Consider the following 21,965-nt stretch of genomic DNA (forward strand, 5'->3'; position numbering starts at 1 on the left):
CCAACCCATGACGAACACCTGCAGAGCCCCAGGTTCAGGAAAGAACACAAGTGACAGCACTGCATGGCTCAGGGATCCACTGGGGACATGGCACCCAGCTCTCGTCCTGCTGAACAACCCACACCCTCCTCTTGTCCACAATGAGCCCACACCACTGGCCACCCCAGTGGCAGCTCCACAGCCATGGGCTCTCCAGGATCTGGCTGACAGTGAGTCCTGAAGGAGTAGGGCTGTGGAAGACCAAATGACATTGGTGCTCTTGAGACCTGCTCTGCTCCCTGCACACATTCTCCATTAAAAAGAAATCAGAGCTTCTGGCCAACCAGCCTGTTAATTAAAAGGCTGAGGAATTACCAGAGGCGGCGGCGCTGGCTTGTGCAGTACAAGACAGCCCTCAGGCCTCCCCCCACTGCTGGCTTTGAGTGCCAGCACAGCTCCAGAGCTGCCAGGAGGGACAAGTCTTCCAGGAGAGGGAGAGGGGATGGGATGCACTCCACCATCCTCCCAAACCCGAGCCAAGGGGAGGCAGGCTGCTGCCCTGGGTGTGCACAGACCCTCATTTGCACAGAGTCCAGGGCCGAGTTTCTCTCACTCACATACCCTCTTGCCCAGGCCCCAAATCATGTATGACAGGCTCTCTGACACAGAGCACCGCACTGTCCTGGTGAGACACCTCCCTAAAGCCCCTTTTGCCCCAGGACACTCGACACAAAGGCCAGACCAAGAAGAGGCCAAGACTCTCTTGTCCTCTTACCGATCTGGAGTCTTGCAGGGCCTCACCCTCAAAAGAGCACCTGCCTGCCCCATCTCTGCATGGCCAGAGAGCTCATCCGGGCATCCCAACCCGCACATCCAGCCTTCAGACCAAGCGCCCTGCACACCCAGGGCTGCTCTCTCCCAGATGCAGCTACTGCAAGCCCACAGTCCTGTCCAGAGCAAGCACGAGGTCAGGGCCACACCATCACCCACCTGATCTTCTTGGGTCTTGATCTGGGGGCTGGCTCAGAGCCACTCTTCTTGTCTTTAGGCTCCTTTGGGGCTTTGGGTTCCCGAGGTTTCCGGGGCTTCTTAGCCACCTCCCTCTGCTTGGGCTCCTTCGGCTTCTTAGACTCCTTCACCTTTTTAGGCTCTTTTGGTTCTTTAGGCTCTCTCCTCCTCTTTGGTTTCACCTCCACAGCTGCTTTATCTACCCCTTCCTGCTCTCCGAGATCCTTTTTCTTCCGTTTCTTCTTCACCCCTGTGCCCCCACTGTCCTGCATCCCGTTCTGGGTGCTGGTCCGCTTCTGGGGAGCCCCGTTGGGCTCCTCCTTCGGGCACTGGCACTGGCCACCTGTGTTTGTGGCTGTCACCGTCACCTGATGGGGCACCTTGTCCTGCTCTTCACTGCTGGCAAAGGTGTCCTGCGTCTTGCACTCCCAGGCCGACGACATTGGGGAGAGGCTCAGTGCTTTCAAGCTTGGCGGCTGCGGAGAGAACACAAGACGACAGGTGAAACAAATGCCACAGTTGTAAACAGCAGGTGCTCCGGGGGAATCACAGCCCCACGAGGCTCCAATCCCCAGTGCAGCATGGCAGCATCCCTCAGCATTTGGGAACTATGGCTAACAGCCACCATGAGCAGATGCAGCTCAGCATGAGGAGCCCCCTTTCTCTGCCCAACAGAGGCTGACAGACAGATGCCTTTTGGTTCCCCCCTAGCCCACGCAGGTCCCAAGCAGAGGTGGCTGGCCCCAGTGTGTGCCCCAAACATTGTTCTGCCTTTGATCAAACACTCCAGACTCCACTTGGCTAAGACAAGAGCAACCTGTGCATCCAGACACATTCTGTTGCCCAGAACCAGAGACTGTCCCAGTAGGGCAAGGAGATGGAATTAGGGATGCCTTGCAGCCTACAGAAACAAAAAGTGGGCTCCCAGGTCCATCTGGGGCAGAGCTTGAGGCAGAAGAAAAGGGTTCACTGCTCCTAGGAGCTGCTGGGGTGCCAGGGCTCCCTCCAGGCCAGGACAGAAGAGCTGCTTTTCCTGCTTCAGCACTTTGTTTCCCATGAACTTTCCAGCAGTGAACACTGAAAGAAATTGAGCTGCCTCCTAGGTGTGCTTGGCCTCAGCAGGCATGACCAGACAGCAGCACTCAAGGGCCCCGCTCTCCTCAAAGCAGCAGGAGTGCCTGTGGTGAGGGTCCAGGCCCATTGTGCAGCAACCTTCACTCCAGCAGAGCAGCCCAGGCTGGCAGGGCTGGCAGAGGACAGCCCAAGAGAGGGAGCTGTGGGTGACAATTCTCCATGGGAACCAGAAACATTCCTTGCAGCAGATACCAGAGCAAGAGTGAGCAAGGGATGCACAGAAGAGCAGGCAGAAGCACAGTTGTGTGCTGCAAGGATGGGGACAGGAATGTGTCAGGTTCCATTTCAGCTGCTGTACCAGTCAGCTCCCATCCCCAGCACCCCAGCTCCTCCTAATGCATAGCTCAGCCATGACCAGAGGGAAGCAGTGGCCACTGCTGGACTTGATCAGCACTAGGGAGCTGACCAAGCCCAGCAGCACAACAGGCTGGAAAGCTGGTCCTGCAGCTGGGGGCTGGTGGCTGGCTGTACCAGGAGACAAGACACGGGCCCTTCCTACCAGCCTAGAGGTGTCAGCTCCTCACAGGGAAGCAGTGGGGCAGCTGGTGTGTGGCCCAGGAAGTGCTGGGCAGCAGGGACCGGGGCAGTGCTTGCCCCACCACCTCACACCCATGGCTGCCCCAGGCCAGGGGTGCTGCTTCCTTCACAAGCCTTTCCCTGGGGCTGAGATGGAGGTGCCAGTGCCTCTGGCAGCAATGCCCTGGCTCTGCAGAACCTCGGCACCATCAAATTCCTCAAAGCTGTGAGAGAGAATGCAAATCTTTACATCTTACAGGCTGAGGGCTGGAGCCCATCCAGGGTTATCTAGGCACAGGGCGCTCTTTAACACTCAGACTTCTGATTTAGATTAGATGGAAGCATTAAATGAAATAGGCTACAAGTGGAAAGGCTCCTGATGCCCCTGCAGCCACCCATGAGTGGGCTGCAGGCTTGGCTGGCACCGGTCTAGCAGGCTGCACCAGCATCCCTGCCCACGTGCAGCTGCCTCCAGCCCTGGCCCCTGCTGCCATCTGCACCAGCAGCCTGGGATAGGGCAGCAGCCATCCTGCCACACGCACCAGACATCACAGGGCATCTCAGGAGTTAAAGGGAACCTATTCAGGACCAGGAGAAAATCAGCAGTGTTGATGCTACTTCTGAGGCCATTGGATGTGCAACAGGATCAGTCCCAGCCTGTGCACTCCTCAGCTCTTGCAAGATGGGGATCTGCTGTAACAATTTAGAATCATACAATGGCCTGGGCTGGAATGGACTTTACAGATTATCTACTTCCAACACCCTGCTGTGTACAGGGACAACTTTCACTAGACCAAGTTGCTCAGAATCCCATCCAACCTTGACTTGAAAACCCCCAGGGATAGGGTAGTCACAGCTTTTCTGGGCAACCCCTTCCAGTGCCTCATCACCCTCACAGCAAAAAATTTCCTCCTAATATCTAATGATAGGTATATATCTATATACCTGTATTTCCTCCTAATATCTAATCTAAATCTACTCTCTTTCAGTTTGAATCGACTCCTCCTCGTCCTGTCACCATATGCTCCTGTAAAAAGTCCCTCTCCATCTTTCTTGAAAGTCCCCTTTAGGTAGTACCCCTGATAAGGGCAGTAGAACAGAACAGCATTTTACTCACTTGATAAGGATAGTAGAACAAAACAACATTTACTCTTGTCAAGGACAGCAGAACACAACAACACAGCCTTATATAAATAGATAAAGGACGTAACTTAGGCAAACAGAAGTCATGCAAAACGCAAGCAGGATGCCAGCTCAGCTCTGCAAGGCTGACAAAGCAGAAGCTACACAAAAAAAACGATACTGTGTTTACTCAGAAGTGGGGGTCAAGGAACAGCCACCTAAAATGGACACCAAAAGTTGAAGATGGACCCCAAAGAATCATGGAAAGACTTCTGATAAGACATGCAACTATGTAAAATAAAGCCAAGGAAGTGGAGATAGCTAATGAGTATGTAATCAGTATGTCTGATAAAATCCCTGTTCATCCAACGCTTACCCACTGGAAGAGAGGAAGGATCTCCCCAGTGACCAGCAGGCAGCAATAAAGAATGCCTGCTTCTAATACTCAAAACTGCTTCTAATACTCAAAACTCCAGACAATTTCGATATCACTCCTTTAGGTAAGCCCCCTTTAGGAACTGGAAGGCTGCAATTATGTCGCCCCTAAGCCTCCTCCTTTCCAGGCTGAACAAACCCAATTCTCTGAGCCTTTCCTCCTAAGGGAGGTGCTCCATCCCTCTGATGGACTTGGTGGCCTCCTCTGGACTGGCTCCACCAGCTCTGTGTCTGATGCTGAGGACTCCAGAGCTGGATGCAGCATTGCAGGTGGGGCCTCACCTGAGGGGAGTAGAGGGGCAGAATCCCCTCCCTTGACCTGCTGCCCACTCTTCTTTTGATGCAGCCCAGGACACGGTTGTTTTCTGAGTGCCAGCACACATGGCTGGGCGTGTGCAGCCTCTCATCCACCAGCACCCCCAAATCCTTCTCATCAGGGCTGCTATTGATCTGTTCCTGCCCCAGTCTGGACCGATACAGGGACTGATACTTGACCCACACTTCCTTAAAGATCTGCCAGCTCTGTTCCACTCCCTTGTCCGAGAGTGCAGTGTCCCAGGGAATCCCACTGACTATCTCCCTCAAGAGCTGGAATTCTGTTTCCCTAACACTCAGTGTCAGCACCTTGGCCTGGGATCTCTGTGAGCATCCTGTGTCACAGCCTGCCATGTCCCAGAAGCAGTGCTGGTCCCAGTCAGCAGCGACTGCCTCCATCTGGAGCAATCAGAAGCCTCTGGAGCAGGCCCTGCCATGAAGAGGCCATCAGATGCCAGCACATGGGCAGAGAAGGCAGGGAGACGAGGCTGCATCCCACCAAGTGCTGCCAGCCCAGAAACCATACTCCCAAAGCTGCTTGGTCTGTTTTGAGGGGGAAATGCTTCATGTTATGCTACGGAAGCCCACAGAAAGCTCTGGCCATGCATGTAGGACTGTGCTGCCAAGTACAATCTGCAGTGAGAGCTTGGCGCACCGCCATGAGCCAGGGAATGGGTTTTTTCTACTACCCCTTGATGAGGTTCAGTTTATCCTGGCTTCTCGTCAACAGGAAAAGTCTAAGAAAGCAATGCCAGCTTGTGCTCCTGCATGGCTCCAAAGCACCCTTGCTGCTTTGCCTGCGGCAGCCCGGCTGGCTCCTCATGGCAGGCAGGTGCTCACTGTCCCCGGGCAGCCGTTGCCAGAACATTGGCTGCTGCCCCTGTGCTGCAAGGGAAATCGCCTCTGCTTCCAAACGGCAAGAGCCTGAAGGTCTGATGTCCCACTGATGGGGACACAGCATCCACTGCAAGGAACTCTGCTGCGGCAGCAACCTCAGCCTGAGTGGCCTGAGATACAGGTGCCCATGAGCCAACAGGCTGCTCACTGCTGTGACTGGACTACTGGCCACTGTGTCTGCAGCCATGGCCAGCACCGACATACCATCACACTCAGACCCTCCTTCACAGGGGAAGAACACACAGTAGCAGCAGGAGCCTACACCTGGCAAATCATAGCCCTGGGACATGCTGCAGCAGGGCAAGGCAGGTGGCTCTGGGCTGCTCTGGACCAGCCAGGAGCAGCTCTAGGCAATGCTGACCCTGAGGGGGCAGGAGTGGGGCAGGGCAGGCAGTATCTCTGTACCCCATCAGCCCAGGTTGGTGCAGTGACAGACTGCACCCACACCACAATGAACCCACCTGTAAGCTTGGGTGCCAAAGCACCTGGGGCATTCAGTACTACAAACTTATAAGGTATTGGGGAAAAACCACTAATTTTGGTTAAATCCTGCTGTCCTCCTAAGTGGCTTCTACTTCTCAGGGTGTGAGGGTTCTCCTTGTCACACGCTCTATACAATTCAGTTTTGCCATCCTCTCCCTGCAGAGCTCTTTTGGCCCAGCTAAGGCATAGGTGACAAGTCACCCTCTCCTTGCAGGTGGGCCAGCCCTCAGGCCACCTGCCTTATCCTGCTCAGCATTTCTTCCAACCCCACTGGCTATGGGGTGGCAATAGGAAGCACATAGTATCAGAAGTACCACAGAGTAGTTAGTAGGAGGGTTTCTGCTCTCTTCCTTTTCCCTTTACAAACCACTGAATGCACCCTGGGACAACCTGTAGGCAGATGCCAAACTCTGCAGTGCTTTACTCAGTCCACAGCAGTCTCCTCCAGGAGCAGGGACAGCCCACAGTAATGGCACACGCATGCCTGGTTCTCCCATACTTTACTGGGCGCATCTTGAGGCTTTCCTCAACTTTTCAGCCTCCATCTCCATTTCAGCATCTCAGATGACTGCAGGAATCAGTCAGCACCTTTCTTCCCTGATTTGTGCTGTGAAAGCAGCAACATCTTCCCTGTACTTGGCTTCCTTGCCTTTAACCATTCAGTAATTCACAGAAAGACCTTTCTTCAGGATAGTGCTTCACGTGTTCACAAGCATTCGGTGAGAAACTTCCTCAGCTGCCAGTTGGGAGTCCATGAGCCTTGCACCAGCCCTGTGACTCAGTTATCTTTAAAATCCCCAAAAGATTGCAAGGGCTAACTCTGTTTTGCAAAAGTCATGTTGACTATTCACCAGTGTAGTATTTTCAGAAACAAAGTGTGTACTATAGTTTCTAACCATTTACTCAATACCTAAGTGAATCTATTGACCTTTAGTTTCAAATTTACTCCCCTCTCCCCTCCCATGGCCCTAACGGGTGATGGCCCCAACACTATTAGCAATTCCCAAATCTCACAATGTTTCTTTAGAATTCCTCAGTCAAAATGGGTGGCTTATGTTACTTTGCTCAAAAATGTCTTTACCACATCCTTCAAGGGCAACCCTCTGATGCCTCTGGCATCAAGAGATGGCTCTGGGTAGAGTGCCTATTTGACTGAGCTGTTCTGCCAACGCTCAGTTTCCACAAGCCCTCTTTTGACTTCACCATATTTACTCTGTGACTCCTCTTAAAGGCTTTTTAAATCCTGAGAGAGTTGGAAAAAGATTTGTTAATAGACTCCATGTCTTTAGTAGTTCCTAATGTGATGGCCTACCTTGCTACAGGGGTACTTACTATCACTTTTTAAAACTAAATAGAAACATAATTTTCCATTCAACTGCCCATTCTACACCTAAGCAAGCAGATTTGTTGCTCCTGGGTATTTTGGAGGGGGAAGAAGTAAAGATGATGACTTCCAGATTTTGGTAGATGATGCCCATCTCTGAACTTCTGGTAACCCAATCAAAGCAGCCTCTGCTTCCTCAGAACATTTTTTATCCCTAGAACTACACCTTTACACTATCTCTGAACTGGCTTTTTTTTTTTTTTTTGTGATGATTGTAATGATTTCACATTTCCACAATACACTACAAAATGGGGAGTTTTATTCACAGAGGAATCTTCTGTAAATTACATTTCATACAGTCCTTCAGCATCAGCTGGAGCATGAAGTCTTGTTCCATGTGTCTAACTACTGTAAAATAGAAGGTCAGGAGAAAAAATGTTTAAAACCTCCTCAGAGAGCTGTGGAGGCTAGCAGAGGGCACTTATAATTGCACGACCCCTAGGGCAAATGCTAGGGCAAAGTCAAGGTCAGGGTGGCCCTTAATGCTGTGGTGTGCCTCCTTAATTTAAAATTTTGTTTCATTTATAGTCTCATTTTGAATGCCAAGTTTTTATTCAGGATTTGGGGGAAAACACTACCAGGAGGTGGGTGGCAAAGCAGCCCATGCCCCTGTTACTTGAAGGGCTCCCTCTCCTCTCCCAAACTGCTGAGCCTGTGGGATGCATTGGCTGCTCTAGCCCACAAAGCTCACACAGAACTCCCAACCCTCTGCAAGCCCCCCAGCAAAGCTGGGTTTGCAGGGATGTGAAGGGACAGTTTACAAACTCCCCATGGCACATGCACGGGAGCTGAGGAGCAGTGAAATTCAGCAGTCTTTTCCCCACACCTGCTCAGGACAAGGCCAGTGGGACTGCCTGTGGTGAGCCAGGGACAAAACCCGCAGCCTCACCTGCCTGTGCCAGGTACCCGCAAAGGGAACAACAGCAGAGAAGAGGAAACTCCAAAGAGAAGGTGGGGAGGGGAAGAAGCAACATCTGCTGCCCCATAAAGGTAGCACTGATTCACACAGCTTATGCACTTTCAGCAGCAGCAGTAATAATAAAAGTAATATTAATAATAAATAATAATAATAGCAATAATAATAACTGTGAGAGGCAGGAGCAGAGAACCTCCTCTGGATCCACATGGTAGACGTCACATGGCAGGACTGCCAGTAAATGTGATGGGGATGAAGGAGATGTTGCATTTGCACTGCTGGGTGTTGGAGCCTGATCCATACCCAAATCCTGCACTATCCCATGAGCTTGGGTGTGGGAAGGAGAAAAGACCAAAAGCTTCATGCCCACCCCATAATCGATCCTGCAGGCTTTCCTCTCCAAGAGCAGTGCTCCCATCAGGGCAAACCTCTTACACAGCCTCAGGATCTGAATGGCAGCTCTATCCAGTAAGGAGGCCACAGAGGAGCTCTCCCAATGGTCACAACACCAAGAACAGATTCACCTACCCTGGCAACCAGGCTCAGATGACATCCAATACAACACAGCCTCGCCAGGCAGTGTCATGGCAGCCAGCAGAAGTGGCCATGCCACATGCCACCTTGCACCCAAGTGCAAGCCCTGACAAGCAAGCCTCGTCAGCTGCAGGCTTGGCCAAGCTTTCCTGCAGCGCACCAGGAGAGCTCTGCAGAAGCCTGCATTTGGGTCTAGGGCATGCATCAAAACCCCACAGAGATCTGTACTGTATGTGTCCACAGGGACCCTGACTGTAGGGGTCACCAAAGGTTTCCTTGCTCTTTAAGCAGAGACTGATGCCTGGGGACTGCCCAGCAGCCCCACTGCCCATTTCCCCCCCCAGCACTAACTGAAGCCACCAGCCGGCCTGCCACTCCAACAGCAGCCCAGGATGGGCACCAGGACACAGCTCTGCCTCCCCGAGATGGTCAGGCTGCCTGCCACCAGCCCAGTCCGTCCACACAGCTGGTTGCAGAGCCCAACAGGAGCAGAACTGACAGTTTCTTTCACACAAAGGGTTTTGGCAGGCTGGTGAACCAAACACTCCAGCAGCCCCATCTCCACCAGCGGTGTGCACAGTATGGGTTGTTGTGCTCTGGTTGCTCAGTGTCTGCACCCCTTGTTTCCAGCTCTTAATACAATGCCTCAAGAAGCTAAAAATATACAAGTGCCACCTTCCATCATGTCTCTGAGCAGGTCTCTCTGCAGTCGCCATGGGATGTGCGTGATGGAGGTGGGGCCTGGCTCTGTTCCCAAGATGCTCCACCACGACGCAGCTCTCAATAACTACAGCTAGGAAGCTCTGACTGGGCCAGCCTTGGCAGTGGGCACGAGTTCTCACCACCCCAGCAGAGGGAATGGGTAGGGCAGAGGGCAATGCTGCTGCCCTGGGCTGTCCAGGCTGTCCTCCCCACTAAGTTCTCTCTAGCAGGGAGGAAAACCTGTGCAGCCCTTGGAGTCTGGGGGAGACCCAGCACTCTTGGCTGTGAGTGCAGAAGGGCACCCAGGCAGCTCACTGCTCTCCCCACCCTTCACCCTCACTAAGCAAGTGCCCAAAACTCCTCCACGCACTCAGCACCGGAGGTCATCAGACCCGGCAGTCTCACCATGACAAACAAGAAGTACACAGACACAGCCTGGGACAGAGCTACAAGTGCCCTCCGGCTTGGACAGCCCCACCCCCTCGTGCTGGCTCCCACTGCTCCAGCCTTGGAGAACTCTGGTAAAAACCCCCAACTGCATTTGCAGCACATGAGACAGCAAAGCTCACTTTCACATACACGGACTCATAAAATTCAGGAAAATCCTTCATTTTATGCAGTGAGTGCTGGAAGCAAAGGCAAGCAGAGCTCTCCCAGATGCTCCCAGGGGCCTCCCTCTAGGAAGGGCTGCCCAGCAGCCACAGGGTGCCTTGCAGCCCTGGGCCATTCCCCACTGCCTCCCACTGCTGTCTGCACACTGCAGGGGATCCAGCCAATCCTGCCACTTCCAAGCCCAGGCTGGAAAAGTCAAAAGACCCCTCCAGGAGAAGGCAAAGGGGTCACAGGGCCTTCCACCTCTGTCTCCAACGCAATTCTGCTCTGCTCTCACAGTCCATGCCGGATGGGAGCATTTCCATGGCTATAGAATAAAGAGATTTAGAGGCACTGTGGGATAACTGCATTTATTTCAGTTCATTATTTCTCTGGTTATTTAACAAGTCAGAGTTTGGTAGAAATAAGGAGTAGAAGACCCTTCAGTGCCCAGAGACAAGCAGCATACAGACAGGAAAGGCAGCCCAGGGAGTGATGGTGCTGAGCCTTCAAAGGAAATCCATCACTTGTCATTGCTCTTGGGGGTAAACAGGCACTCCTGTCCCATCTCCAACAGCAGACAAGGCACCCTGGCATGAAAACTTGTAAGTCATGAGACAAGTGACAGGTTTCACGAGTTAGTCACAGCTTGGTGACAAATGTACCAGATTTTTGTGCATTACTAAGGAAGAAGAGCTGTGGAAACACAGCCACTGCCTTTGCTAACAACAGCCCTGCAGACGAGTGAACCAGCTGGAAGCGCCCTGTACCCCAACCCATCATAACTGGCACAGGAAGAGAGGCACTGCTGCAGGGGGCACAAAGGGAACACAAAGAGGAACTCCTCCCCAGACAGCCCACTTCAAGACCCCATCTCTCCAGCCCAGGTTTCCTAATCCACTGGCAGTGGATGTAGGCAGGACAAAGCACTGGCCTAGGGCAGCCAAGGGCTAGAGAAAGGAGAGAGCACATACAATACTTTCTCCCCAAGGCAGCTGGCAGCTCCCCTGCCATCCCTCATCGACATAAAGGGTACCAGCATTTTGCAGGCCTTTTCATTCTTGGGCCTGATCCTACACCCACATAATGACCAACATGGAGCTTCTGCAGGTGAGAGGCTGGCAGGGAAGCACATGATTTTTGAGAGCCTTGGAACCACATAAGCATCTCATCTTCTCCAGAGAGACTGTGCAACGGAAGGCAACAGCCCCCCTTGGTGCAATGAGAACTCTGTTAACAAGGTGTGGGCGCTCCTGAGCTCAGCTGCCCAGAGTGATGTGGCATGCCACCCCTTGCTGGTTTTGCCCCTAGTGCTGCTCATCAGAGCATTACAGGGAGTCACCCACCCCTTCACCACCTCAACAGGGCACTCAGAATGCCCTCAGGAGCCCTGCTTGGCCAGGCTTTCTTACAAACACTGCATTTGGGAATGCTGCACCCCACCCTGTGACATGCTGCAAGGTTTGTCCTACACTGCTGCTGGCTTAGAGAGCTCAGGAGATGAGCAGCTGGAACTCTACCCCTCCTTGCTCACACCACATGCTTTTATCTCCCTCCCAGATTTTATCTGCAGCAACAGCTGTAGAAAACCATTTGTCAGCTGAGCCCTCTAAAAATCTCTAGATGGTGGGGGAGGATGGTTTTGCTGTGCTTAAACCCCATGTCATTTCAGTAATCCCATTTCCAGAGCACCCAAACCTGCTGTTTTAGCCCAATGAGTGGCATGAATTTCTTACCTGGGCTTTGCAGACAGCAGAGAGAGATCACAGACCCACAACCCAAAGCACCCTGCTCTCCTCCAGGCCTTTGCCGTGCCCCATCAGGAGCAATCCAGCCATGCTGGTACACAAGAACTTCCATGATCCTGTCCTCCTCCTCACTTTGAGGGTGGCTCTGCTTCTTCACAGCATCTATAGGACACGCTGCTGAACTCATTACTTCCTACAGTACTGGTGCTCTGAACACACACCTTCTAATATCTGCAGTATTTGCCTTGCTGCAAGCCCAAAACAGCACACTGACCTCTTCAAAACACTTCCCTCCCTTCTTCCTCCCATCAACCTATCACAGCAGTGTGATCTGGGGTGCCCTGAGCAGCACACACTGCTTCAGAGATGGTTAGAAATGGCACAGGCTTGTGCTCTCAAACAGATCTATCCTTTAGCTCAGTGCTCACTTTAATGGTTTCCCATTAAAAGCAGCACGGACACAAATCAGCTCCAGGCAGACCAGTTTTATACCTCCAGCCATATTTCAGCCCCGCAGGCAGAGCGATACTCCGTGCATGTAACAGGTCTTCTCCCGTCAGCAGAGTGCCAACGGTCAGGCTCTTTCCCTGCACACAGTTAATACAGAGACCACTGACTCATAAATCTCCTCTGGGAGCAGCAGGTTGTTATGATCCAGTGCAGCAATCCAGAAATGACAGCTTTGTGAGACAGGATTTCTCCTGAATAAGGGAAGAAAATTCCCCCCCATCCAAGTTCTCACAGCCCCCAGACATGATCTTCTGGAACCTCCCAGCTGCTATTAGTCCTGGGGTATCATGTTAGTAGCAGCAATCACAGCAAACGTGGTTTTGTAATGAGATTACAGCAAGAACAAATACTATGGACTTTGAAACAAAAAGAAGGGCTGTTTCTCCACTGGGGCAGCACCAAGTCAAGAGCATTTCCACTAATGAAGATAAACCCCACCTTGTCCAATGGCCCCTTCAGGCTCACTCACGCTGGAGTGCAGCTCAAGTCAAATTTCAAGGAGCTGAGTTGCACCCCTGCCTGGAAATTCAAAACAACACTCCCCCAGCCTCCTTCGCACCACACATCAGTCGCAACAATTTCCAAATGGAACATGGTCCTCAGGCCTTGACAGCGGAACTGGGAGAAGGAGAGAGGGTCACAAACCTGCTTTTCTTTTTTCTGTATTTTCATTATCATCAAATCTGGGATGAATGTTATTTCTGCAAGACACAACACAGAAAAAATTCACAATGACAAGACTGCTGAATCTGAAGCACTCCATATCTTTCTACTCACCCCTCCAGGAGGCTGAGCCTACCCCGGGGCTGCTCAGAGCAACAAAGCTGCCAGAATGAAACTCTCAGGGACAAGCTTGGGGACATCTGCTCTGCTGAGCCACGGCAAGAGCGTAACCACAGAGCCACAGCTCAGGGCTGCCTGAAACCCACTGGCCAAGACCAACATGGCAGCCACAGTCTCGGCAAGAAGAGGCACGTGTGGGGTTTGCACAGAACACACTCCAACTCCTCAGAGCCCCAGGTATAGTCCAGGCCTTGCTGAGTCGGACACTGGCAGCCCTGCAGCAGCAGAGGGAAGAAGTAAACAAACCAGTCTCTGCCAAGCAGCAATGACAGCAGAAATAGACTAGAGAGGATGCAGGAACTTGACACGGGCTGCAAGCCCATGACCACGGAAGAGCTGCTGTGGGGAGGAGGATGGGGCAAGGAAGGATGAGATGAGCCATGTCTCCCCACAAGCAGCCCCAGGTGCAGCGCTGGGCTGGCTGTGTCCCCAGGCCTGTGTCCCTGCAGCAGAGAGGACACGGCATGAAGTGGCACCCACCTTGCAGCTCATGGGCAGGATGAGCTGAGGGAGGGGTCATTTCCAACAACTCCCCCACCCCAGGCCCTATCTGAGGGGCTGCAGTTGCAAGTCCAGCTCTTAGCAGCACCTTAGTGCCAGGGGGAACCAGGTCCCCACATTGTCCCCCTCCAGTGGACCAGTAAGGGGTCTGTGGCAATGCAGCACCATGACAGCTCTCTGGGGCAAACAGAGTGTTCCCTCAGGCTCCCTGCAACCGTGGCTGTGGTCCAGCTTAGCCAGCAGAACTTTTTAGCTCGTGTCTGCAATGGCCACAGCTCCCAGACACTGCCAGAGCAGCTAAACCCAAACACAGAGGAACAGCACCCAGCACCCCCTCGCAGGCTTCATGCACTCTTAGGACCAGGCCAGATGGTGAGCTGACACGCACATGCCTAGGCCTGATTTGTCTGGGCACCGGGCATAGGTTGGACACTGCCAGAGGCAAGAAAAAGCTGGCCTCACCGTCTCCCTCCCACCAGTGCTGTGGTGGCAGGAAGGCCAGGAGCAGCCCCGCCACATGCAGGGTCAGCATCAGAAACAGTGCTGATCCTGGGTGCATGGGGCATTGCTGCAGCTCCCCAGGATGAACATGCTGAGCCAGTCAAGAAGCCAGGGTGAGGTCAGAGTCTGTGCCCTGCCCACTGCAGCTTCAGTCACAGTATACTCAACAGAGCTGTCAGCAGTAGATCCTTTTCGGACAGCCAACCCTCAGCAGTTGTCTGCTCCACAGTACCAACAGGTGCCAAAGAGCTCAGAAGTATCTGACAAGTGTTTTAAGACAGAAATCCCACAAACACCTGCCTCGACTTTCCCTTCGGTACCATGCAAACCCCACTCCATGAGACGTGAGCCAGGCTCACTGGCACAAGGGTACAGCTTGCACTGCTGCCAGCCCACAGGCCGGCCCCAGTGACCCACCCATACCCCCCCAGTCTATCCCTCCTGGCAGGAACACCAAAACCCAGCAGGTCCTACAGGTGGGCAGTGCACAGGCCAGCAAGAGGTGACCAATTCCGCATGCTGACGCTGGTCCATGGCTCATGGAAAAGAAGCAAAGGCTGCTAACTCTGATCCTGGCCACATGGCACAGGTCAGGCCATCCTAGCCCATACCTAAGTCAAGCCAGGTGGGAGCAACGAAAGGCACAACATGAGCAGGGAGGAGTTTCATGGCATCTCTGAACAGGATGGCACAGGACTTCTTTCTCATGACTAAGTGTCTTGGGGACGGTTTATTATCCTACATAATTTTGGGGGGTTTTAATCTGTTTTGATTTGTGGCCAGGGTTGGCTGCTATCCATGCCCCACCCCCAGCCTTCTTGGCTCCGGGACTATCACCATGAATGGGAGCCAGGCTGGGGTTTCCAGAGGGAGCTGGGGGTGAGGCGAGAGGCACTTCTTCCTTTTTCCGCATGAGCTGTTGGACTGATCACGCAGCTGGTGCCTCTGACCAAAAATCCTACTGTTTCTTTTGGTTTTTGGTTCTGTTTTTTTTTTTTTTCCTTCAGCACTGTGATTAGATTTCCCAGCTTGTTTTTTCTGCTGCTCTGCTGTGGGAAGTCAGGAAACAATACATGCGGCACCAGGACACAGGAACACCCTCGTTTTCTCGCTGAGGACTGGCCCCCTGCACAGCACAGATGTAGGGACCAGCCAGCACTGGTGAGAATCCCACAGAGCCTCTCCCTTGCAGTGTCCAGGAGCTGGGCTGCTGCTCCCCAGCTCCCCCCGCCATGCCCCTGTTCCTGCACTGGCGTTTTTAGCTACACTTTTTACCCTCAACCTGCTGGGAGGTCCCACGGTCCAGCTGCAGCTGCAGAGTTTCTTCTACCTCTTGCTTGCTACCTCTGGGTGAGCCTGCTCTGCTGCTCCAGCTTGTTGCTCAGAGGTTCCCGCTACAGCTCCTTTCATTGTCCAGAGGTGCACCGGGAGCGGCAGCTTCCCGCGAGTTTCCAAAGGAAGCCCCTTGTCCATCCCTTCCGCCAGCCCGCCCGCCCGCCGTTACCGTGTGGAGAGAGCGGCCGAGCTCGCGGCACAGCGCCCCCTGCAGCCGCGGGGGAATCATCGCACCCGCCCTGCCCGGCCGGGAGCCACCAGCGCCCCTGCCGGCCGTGCCTGGAACTGCACCAAAGGGGAAGGTGCCTGCGGCCGGGAGAAGGCTGATAGTGGGTTTTGGGGAGTCGAGTAGGGTTCCAAAATTTCAATATCTACCATTTATTGAACTTTGTTCTTTCTTTCTTTTTCTGTGCCTTGCAGGGACCCTTACTTTTTTGTTAATAAACAGGATTTTTTCAGTTTCATTCCCTGGTATTCATTTCTCTCACTGGCAGAAGAAAAGGGAGTTACTGAAGCCCTTTCTCTTTAGAGGAAATGCCCATTCTAGGGTGTTTTCTCCTGAAATTTGTCTCAAAACCAAGACACTAAGCCTGTCCTGTACAGCCCCTCCTGTACTGCTACAAATATGTCCCAGAACAGCCCAGAAAACACAGGGCTAAGCCAAGCTAGAAGACTGCAGTATAGGTGCTCTCCAGGAAGGACCACGCAGAGATTTCAGACCAAGTGGGTGCAGCAGCTCAGAACAATCCTGCTGGGCTCCAACAGTGAGCAGTCCCATCCCAAGGGTGTGCTTGGAGCCAGATGTGTAGGAGACTTGGGTTTGGTTCATTTTTCACAGTGGTCTCTGTGCTGCAGGAGGCTGCAAGGTGCTCAGTTTACCCCTCCTTGTCAGCAGCACAGGAGCGCACTGGTCTTCCCCCACCTGCCTCAGCTTGTCCCCCAGCAGGGCCTGCCAGCACCCACTCAGGTGAGCTGCTCCTACCCCAGCTCTACTTCCCAGCCCTTCCCTCACAGGTTTTAGAAACACCGTATCATAGAATACGCTGAGTTGGATCGGACCCATAAGGATCATCAAGTCCAACTCCTGGCCCTGCACACACTGCCCCAAGAATCCTGTCATGTGCCTAAAAGCATTGTTCAAATACTGCCTGAAATCAGACAAGCTTGGTGCAGTGACCACTTCCCTGGGGAGCCCGTTCCAGTGCTCAATCAATTTTCTGCTGGAGTAACCCAGAAGATGGATCTGGGGCACTCCAGCTCTTGTGGGAACTAGCACTCTTCCTGCTCTCTGCTTTCTTTCCATCATCAAAAGGCTGTGAAATCCCTCAGAAGCCTGGCAAGGCATGGGATGCTTTCTGCGCTCAAGGAGGTCTCCCCACTACCACCTTGCCCCGAAGAATCACTCTGTGACACTGAACTCTAAGTACCTGGCATGCTCCAAGGGTCTTTGCAGGCCAGCCAACCTGCTGCTCCCAGAGCAGAGCAGAACTTACACCACTCAAACAACTTCCAGGTTGTAAGCCGAGCCCTGGCACCTAGCATTACAACTCTAAGGCGCCTGTGCATGTCTCCAGGTTATACAGCTGTGGGTTTAGCACCAAGACAGAACCCAGCAGCACAGGACTCTCCCACAGCAGGAAAGCAGGACACTGGTAGCATCCATCTGCACCCCTCCTCCGGGAACCACTGCATCTCACCAGTGCAGCTCTGTCCACCTCCAAAGCCTGGGGAAAGGCCACTGCCAGCCCAGAGAGACTGGGGGGCATCTGTAGCCCTCTGCTCCTATCCAGCAGAGCTAAGGTCCCACATGGAGCACCCAGGAGGTTTCACTGAGACCCAAGAGATGCCAGGGAAGGATAAAGGTTCAAACACTGTCTGCACAGCAGCAAAACTTCTGGCAAGCTAAGGTCAAGATAAATACTTTGCTAGACGTTCCTCATCATGGGGCTAGCCCAGGCTGGAAGTCTCTCGTTGGATGGCCCACAAGAGGCCTATCACTCAACTCTAGGTTTTCAGGGTGCTTATTTTTTTTTTTTTAATAAATAATCAAATGAAAAACCATATATTGTGCATCACATATATTGAGTGCTCCAGCATGCTCATTGCCTTTTGTAGTGTTAGCTCAGGCACCTGCAGCAGCTGGATGAGGGCTGGAGGATGCTCAAACATTCCGTGCTGCAGTGAGCGGCTCAGTTCTGCTGCCTCCAGAGCTCAGCAAAGGGCTGCAGGACCCTGCTGCCACCAGCCCTGGTGCTGTCACACAGCCCTGGCCCCTGCTCCCACGGGCTGCTGTTCCAGCACCCCCCACCTCTTCCTTCCTAGGCACCCAGCACTCAAGTAGGGGCAAGATCCCAAGCAGGCAGCACTGGGCTGGCAGGACAAAGGCTGCAGGCAGGGAAGGGGAGCCAGTTGTTTAGAAGAAAGAGCTTTAGCCTTGCTTCATAAACCTCAGCAGCAGCAGGCAACCAAGCACAGCTTCTTCACCAGGACAGGGGGCAGGGGCTGGGCTATGCCACACATCCAGTGCTCCCAAGAGTGACTGTGAGGGACAGGGATTTTCCTTGGCTCTCCAGCAGAAAGGAGAGCCAGAGCCCCGCTGCCAAAGCAGCCATCTGCCTGTAGCCTGACATTCTTCTTCCCAGGTGTACTGGTTTCGCACAGCCTGGTTCTTGGTAGCTGGGGGGCCACAGAAGCTGCTGGAAGCTTCCACCATATCTGGCAGAGCCAATCCCCGATGGCGCTGAAGATGGACATGCTGCTGGCCAAAGCTGGCCTAATTAGTGAGGTTGATAACACCTCTGTGATAACAGATTTAAGAAGAAAATCGAAACAAAGGCACACAGTTTTATCTTTTAGTTCGAGAACCGGAGGAGGTGAGAACATGTGAGGGAAACAACATGGTGACACCAAGGTCAGTGAAGAAGGAGAGGGAGGAGGTGCTCCAGGCACCAGAGCTGAGATTCCTCTGCAGGCCATGGCGAGGACCATGGTGAAGCAGCTGTGCCCATGGGGATCCACAGGGGATGCAGAAATCCATCCATAGCCCATGGCCATCCACAGGGGATGCTGAGATCGGTTCACAGCCCATGGCCATCCATGGGGGATCCAGAGATCAACCTGCAGCCCACAGGGGAGGTGCTCACACCGGAGTGGGTAGATGCCTGGAGGAGGCTGTGATCCAGTGCGAGGCTCAGTGGAGAGACAGGGCCCCTGCTTCCAGGCTGGAGCAGCCTGTCCTTGAAGGACTGCACCCTATGGATGAGTGACCCACGTTGCTGCAGTTTTGGGAGGTTTGTGTGCCCATGGGAGTGACTCATGTTGCAGCAGTTTTGGGCAGACTGCTGCTTGTGAGACTGGAGTCACGCTGGAGAAGTTCATGGAGAACTGTCTCCCGTGGGAGGGACCCCGTGGTCTCACAGAACAAGGACTCCTCTCCCTGAGCAGCGGAAGGAAACCTCAAGTGATGAACCGACCAAATCCTCATGCCCTGTTTCCCTGTACTGTCAGTGGAAAGAAGGGAGGGGTTTGAGGGAAGAAAATGCATTTTAAAAGCTTATTTTACTTCTCATTATCCTCCTCTGGCTTTGTTAGTAATAAACTCACTTTATGACTTTAAGTTGAGCCTGTTTTGCCCTTGAAGTATTTCTCTCGGTCCTTATCTCAACTCTTGAACCCCTAGTTAATTTTTTTTTCTCTCCTCTGCCCAGCGATGGCAGGAGAGGGTGAGCAAGCAGCTTTCGTGGGTGCCTGGCATTGGGCCAAATGATGTCAAACCATGGCACAAGGGCACCTTTGGACCAGGTTGTGGGGCAGGATAACCTGCCCACTCCTAATATGTGTTTTCTCCAGGGTGTACAACATGACTCATGAGTAACTTTTCCCAGGTTGAAGTCAGCATCAAGGAAGGTCTTCTGCAGTTCCCTGACTATGACAGGCTGCAGACCACCCTTGACTTTGGGGTTTACAAGAGGCAGCACAGAAGCCCAGCCACTAGGAAAGCAAAGCAGGGCTGGCAGCACTGGCACACAGCAATGCAGGAGGAGCTCTTGTCCAGCCCACTGGCATGCTCTGAATGGGCATCAGGACCAGGGAAGACAAGAGCACGGGTTAAAGATAGGACATGAGACAGCAGAGCACAGGAGGGGGTGTTTCTCCCTGACCAAAGCAGAGCAGCCGCTTCTTGGCACAGACCTTTGTTTCTACTCAGACCCACACCCACAGATAGCTGCGGGGGACACAGCCAAACCCAGAGCAGCCCCCTGCACAGCGCCCACTCTGATACCAGCAAGAGGCAGCTACCAGGCCGTGTGCCTCCTCCTCTCAGAAGCAAGTGCCACCCAGAGCCACAAACAGCCACTTGCCCTTGGAAGGGAAGTGCCAAGGAGTTCTCACAACGGGCCACAGCCCAGGATAGACTATGCCTGAAAGCACTAAGCTCAGGCCACAGCCAACATTGGACAGTCAGGAACAGAATGGGCAGACCCCCCTCTCTCTCAAAGAGCCAACAGGAGACATCTGTAGGTCTTTTTTCTTCTGTCTGTGCCCAGCTTGAGCATACCAAGGTCTACATAGGCATTACAGGCATTCACGCCCCATTGCTTTCAGAGCCCAGCTGCTTGGCACAGCAAGTACTGCAAGAGACAGACCAGCCCCGGAACAGGGTAGTTCCACATTCAGCAGTGGTCCCAAACCAGCAGAAACATCTTCTGTAGGCTCTGACCTCTTGTTCCAGCTAGCGACAGGCACAAAACCGTATCACAGCCACCATACATCCATGTATTTCCGAAGAACTGAAGCCATCTGTCTAGATAAAATAAGACTGAGATATCAGCTAGATCCAGAGGAGACAATTTAACCTCTAGATCCATTTCATCTGTTCAAGGGTAGGAAGGCACTACAGAGACACCTGGACAGACTCAATCAATGGGCTGAGGACAACTGTGTGAGGTTCAGTAAGGTGAAGTGTCAGGTCCTACACTTAGGTCACAGCAACCCCCTGCAGCTCCAGGCTGGTGGAAGAGTGGCTTGACAACCATTTGGCAGAAAGGGACTTGGGGATGCCAGCAGTGTGCCCAGGTAGCCAAGGAGGCCAGCAGCAAAAATAGTGTGGCCAGCAGGACTAGGGAAGTGACCAATCCCCTGCACTTGGCACTGGTGAAGCACCTCGAGTACTATGTTTTGGGCCCCTCACTTCAAAAGGGGACAAAAGGACGTTTTGGTTCTGGAGCATGTCCAGCGAAGGGCAACATGGCTTGCGAATGGTCTATAAAAAATGTTCTGTCAGAAACAGCTGAGGGAGCTGGGTTTGTTCAGTCTTGAGAAGGCTCACAGTGGGAACTCATAGTTCCCTCCAACTCCCTGACAGGAGGTTGTAGTGAGGTGAGGAGTGGTCTCTTTTGCTGTACCAGCAGCGTGAGAACAAGAGTAAATGGCCTTAAGATGAGACAGAGGAGATTCAGATTAGATATTAGAAGAAATTTTTTCACTGTTAAGGTGGTCAGGAACCAGAAAAGTTGCCAGGGAGGTGGAGTCACTATCCCCAGTATTTAAGAAGGGGCTGGATCAGGCACTGGGTGATGTCATTTAGGGGTTACAGTGGTAGTGCTGGGTTGGCCATTGGACTTGAGGATCTTAAAGGTCTCTTCCAACTTTGATGATTCAATGATTTTAACCAGGATACCCACTCTGACCATGTGCAAAGTCAAGAAGAGGGCCTATAAAGCCCCTACAGGTGTCAGGAGAGAGCGCCATGTCTCCTGCCTGCACATAGAGCTGGCCGCAGAAACGGCACCCTGGAGAGGATGGCAGCACCCCAGGTCCTCACGAGGCCCTGCTCCAGCTCCCAGGCTGACATGCCATTCCAGTGTGTGGAAGGCTCCTTTAAACTGTGCTGGCAGGGGCTGGAGTCACTGTGGACAGCTGTGACCCCAGACACCAGGGAACCTGCAGCATTTTACACACTGTACTATTCATAATGCTCAGCTGGTTGAAGCATGGTGTTAATAATGCCAAGGCTGTGGGTCTGATCCCTATACGGGCCATTCCTTTAAGGGCTGGACTCAATGATCTGTGTGGATTCCTTCCAACTCAGAATATTCTGTGATAATCCTATGGAGCCATCATCTCATCCCATCATTTCCTAGGGGACAAGCTGGACAGGAGGAAAGGGACACAATCATGTCTGCGTGGTGCTGTGGTCTGCTTTTGCCTGCTGCATACAGGGCATCCTGCCTGGCCTCAGAACCAGGAACTTGTCCATCATCCTAAAGGGGAGCATACCACCTGCTAAGGAGCACCATCACACTGGTATGGGGATATATATGAACAGAGAACCCCACTCAACAAGCTATTTCCATACTAATTAAGAATTTGCAGATTAAAGAGAAATTCTAATCTCAAATGAGACAGCCCAATTTTCTAAATAAGCTTATGGTTTTCAGAGGGAGACCAACACGTTGTCACTAGCACATCATGCAAGTGCTGCAGGCTTATCGCCACAGTCACAAGTGGA

The 21,965-nt window shown here is 52.9% G+C and overlaps 1 protein-coding gene across 6 annotated transcripts in view; it reads right to left on the minus strand.

Moving 5' to 3' along the window:
- Window positions 1-21,965, minus strand: part of CHD6 (chromodomain helicase DNA binding protein 6) — a 94,144-nt gene that overhangs the window by 43,386 nt on the left and 28,793 nt on the right. For 5 of the 6 annotated variants that reach the window (XM_066199166.1, XM_066199162.1, XM_066199165.1 and 2 more), the window contains exons 2-3: window positions 12,920-12,975; window positions 970-1,463 (exon numbers count right to left, since the gene is read on the minus strand). In XM_066199166.1, the coding sequence (XP_066055263.1) occupies window positions 970-1,463; window positions 12,920-12,952 (527 nt within the window). In that variant the 5' untranslated portion in view covers window positions 12,953-12,975. The remainder of the gene's footprint in view (window positions 1-969; window positions 1,464-12,919; window positions 12,976-21,965) is intronic. The other variant, XM_066199163.1, reaches the window with a different exon arrangement.

The sequence above is a fragment of the Chamaea fasciata genome, unplaced genomic scaffold (genome assembly GCF_029207755.1).
Source record: "Chamaea fasciata isolate MVZ Bird 193981 ecotype frontalis unplaced genomic scaffold, bChaFas1.0.hap1 SCAF_17, whole genome shotgun sequence".
In the NCBI taxonomy this organism is placed as follows: domain Eukaryota; kingdom Metazoa; phylum Chordata; class Aves; order Passeriformes; family Sylviidae; genus Chamaea; species Chamaea fasciata.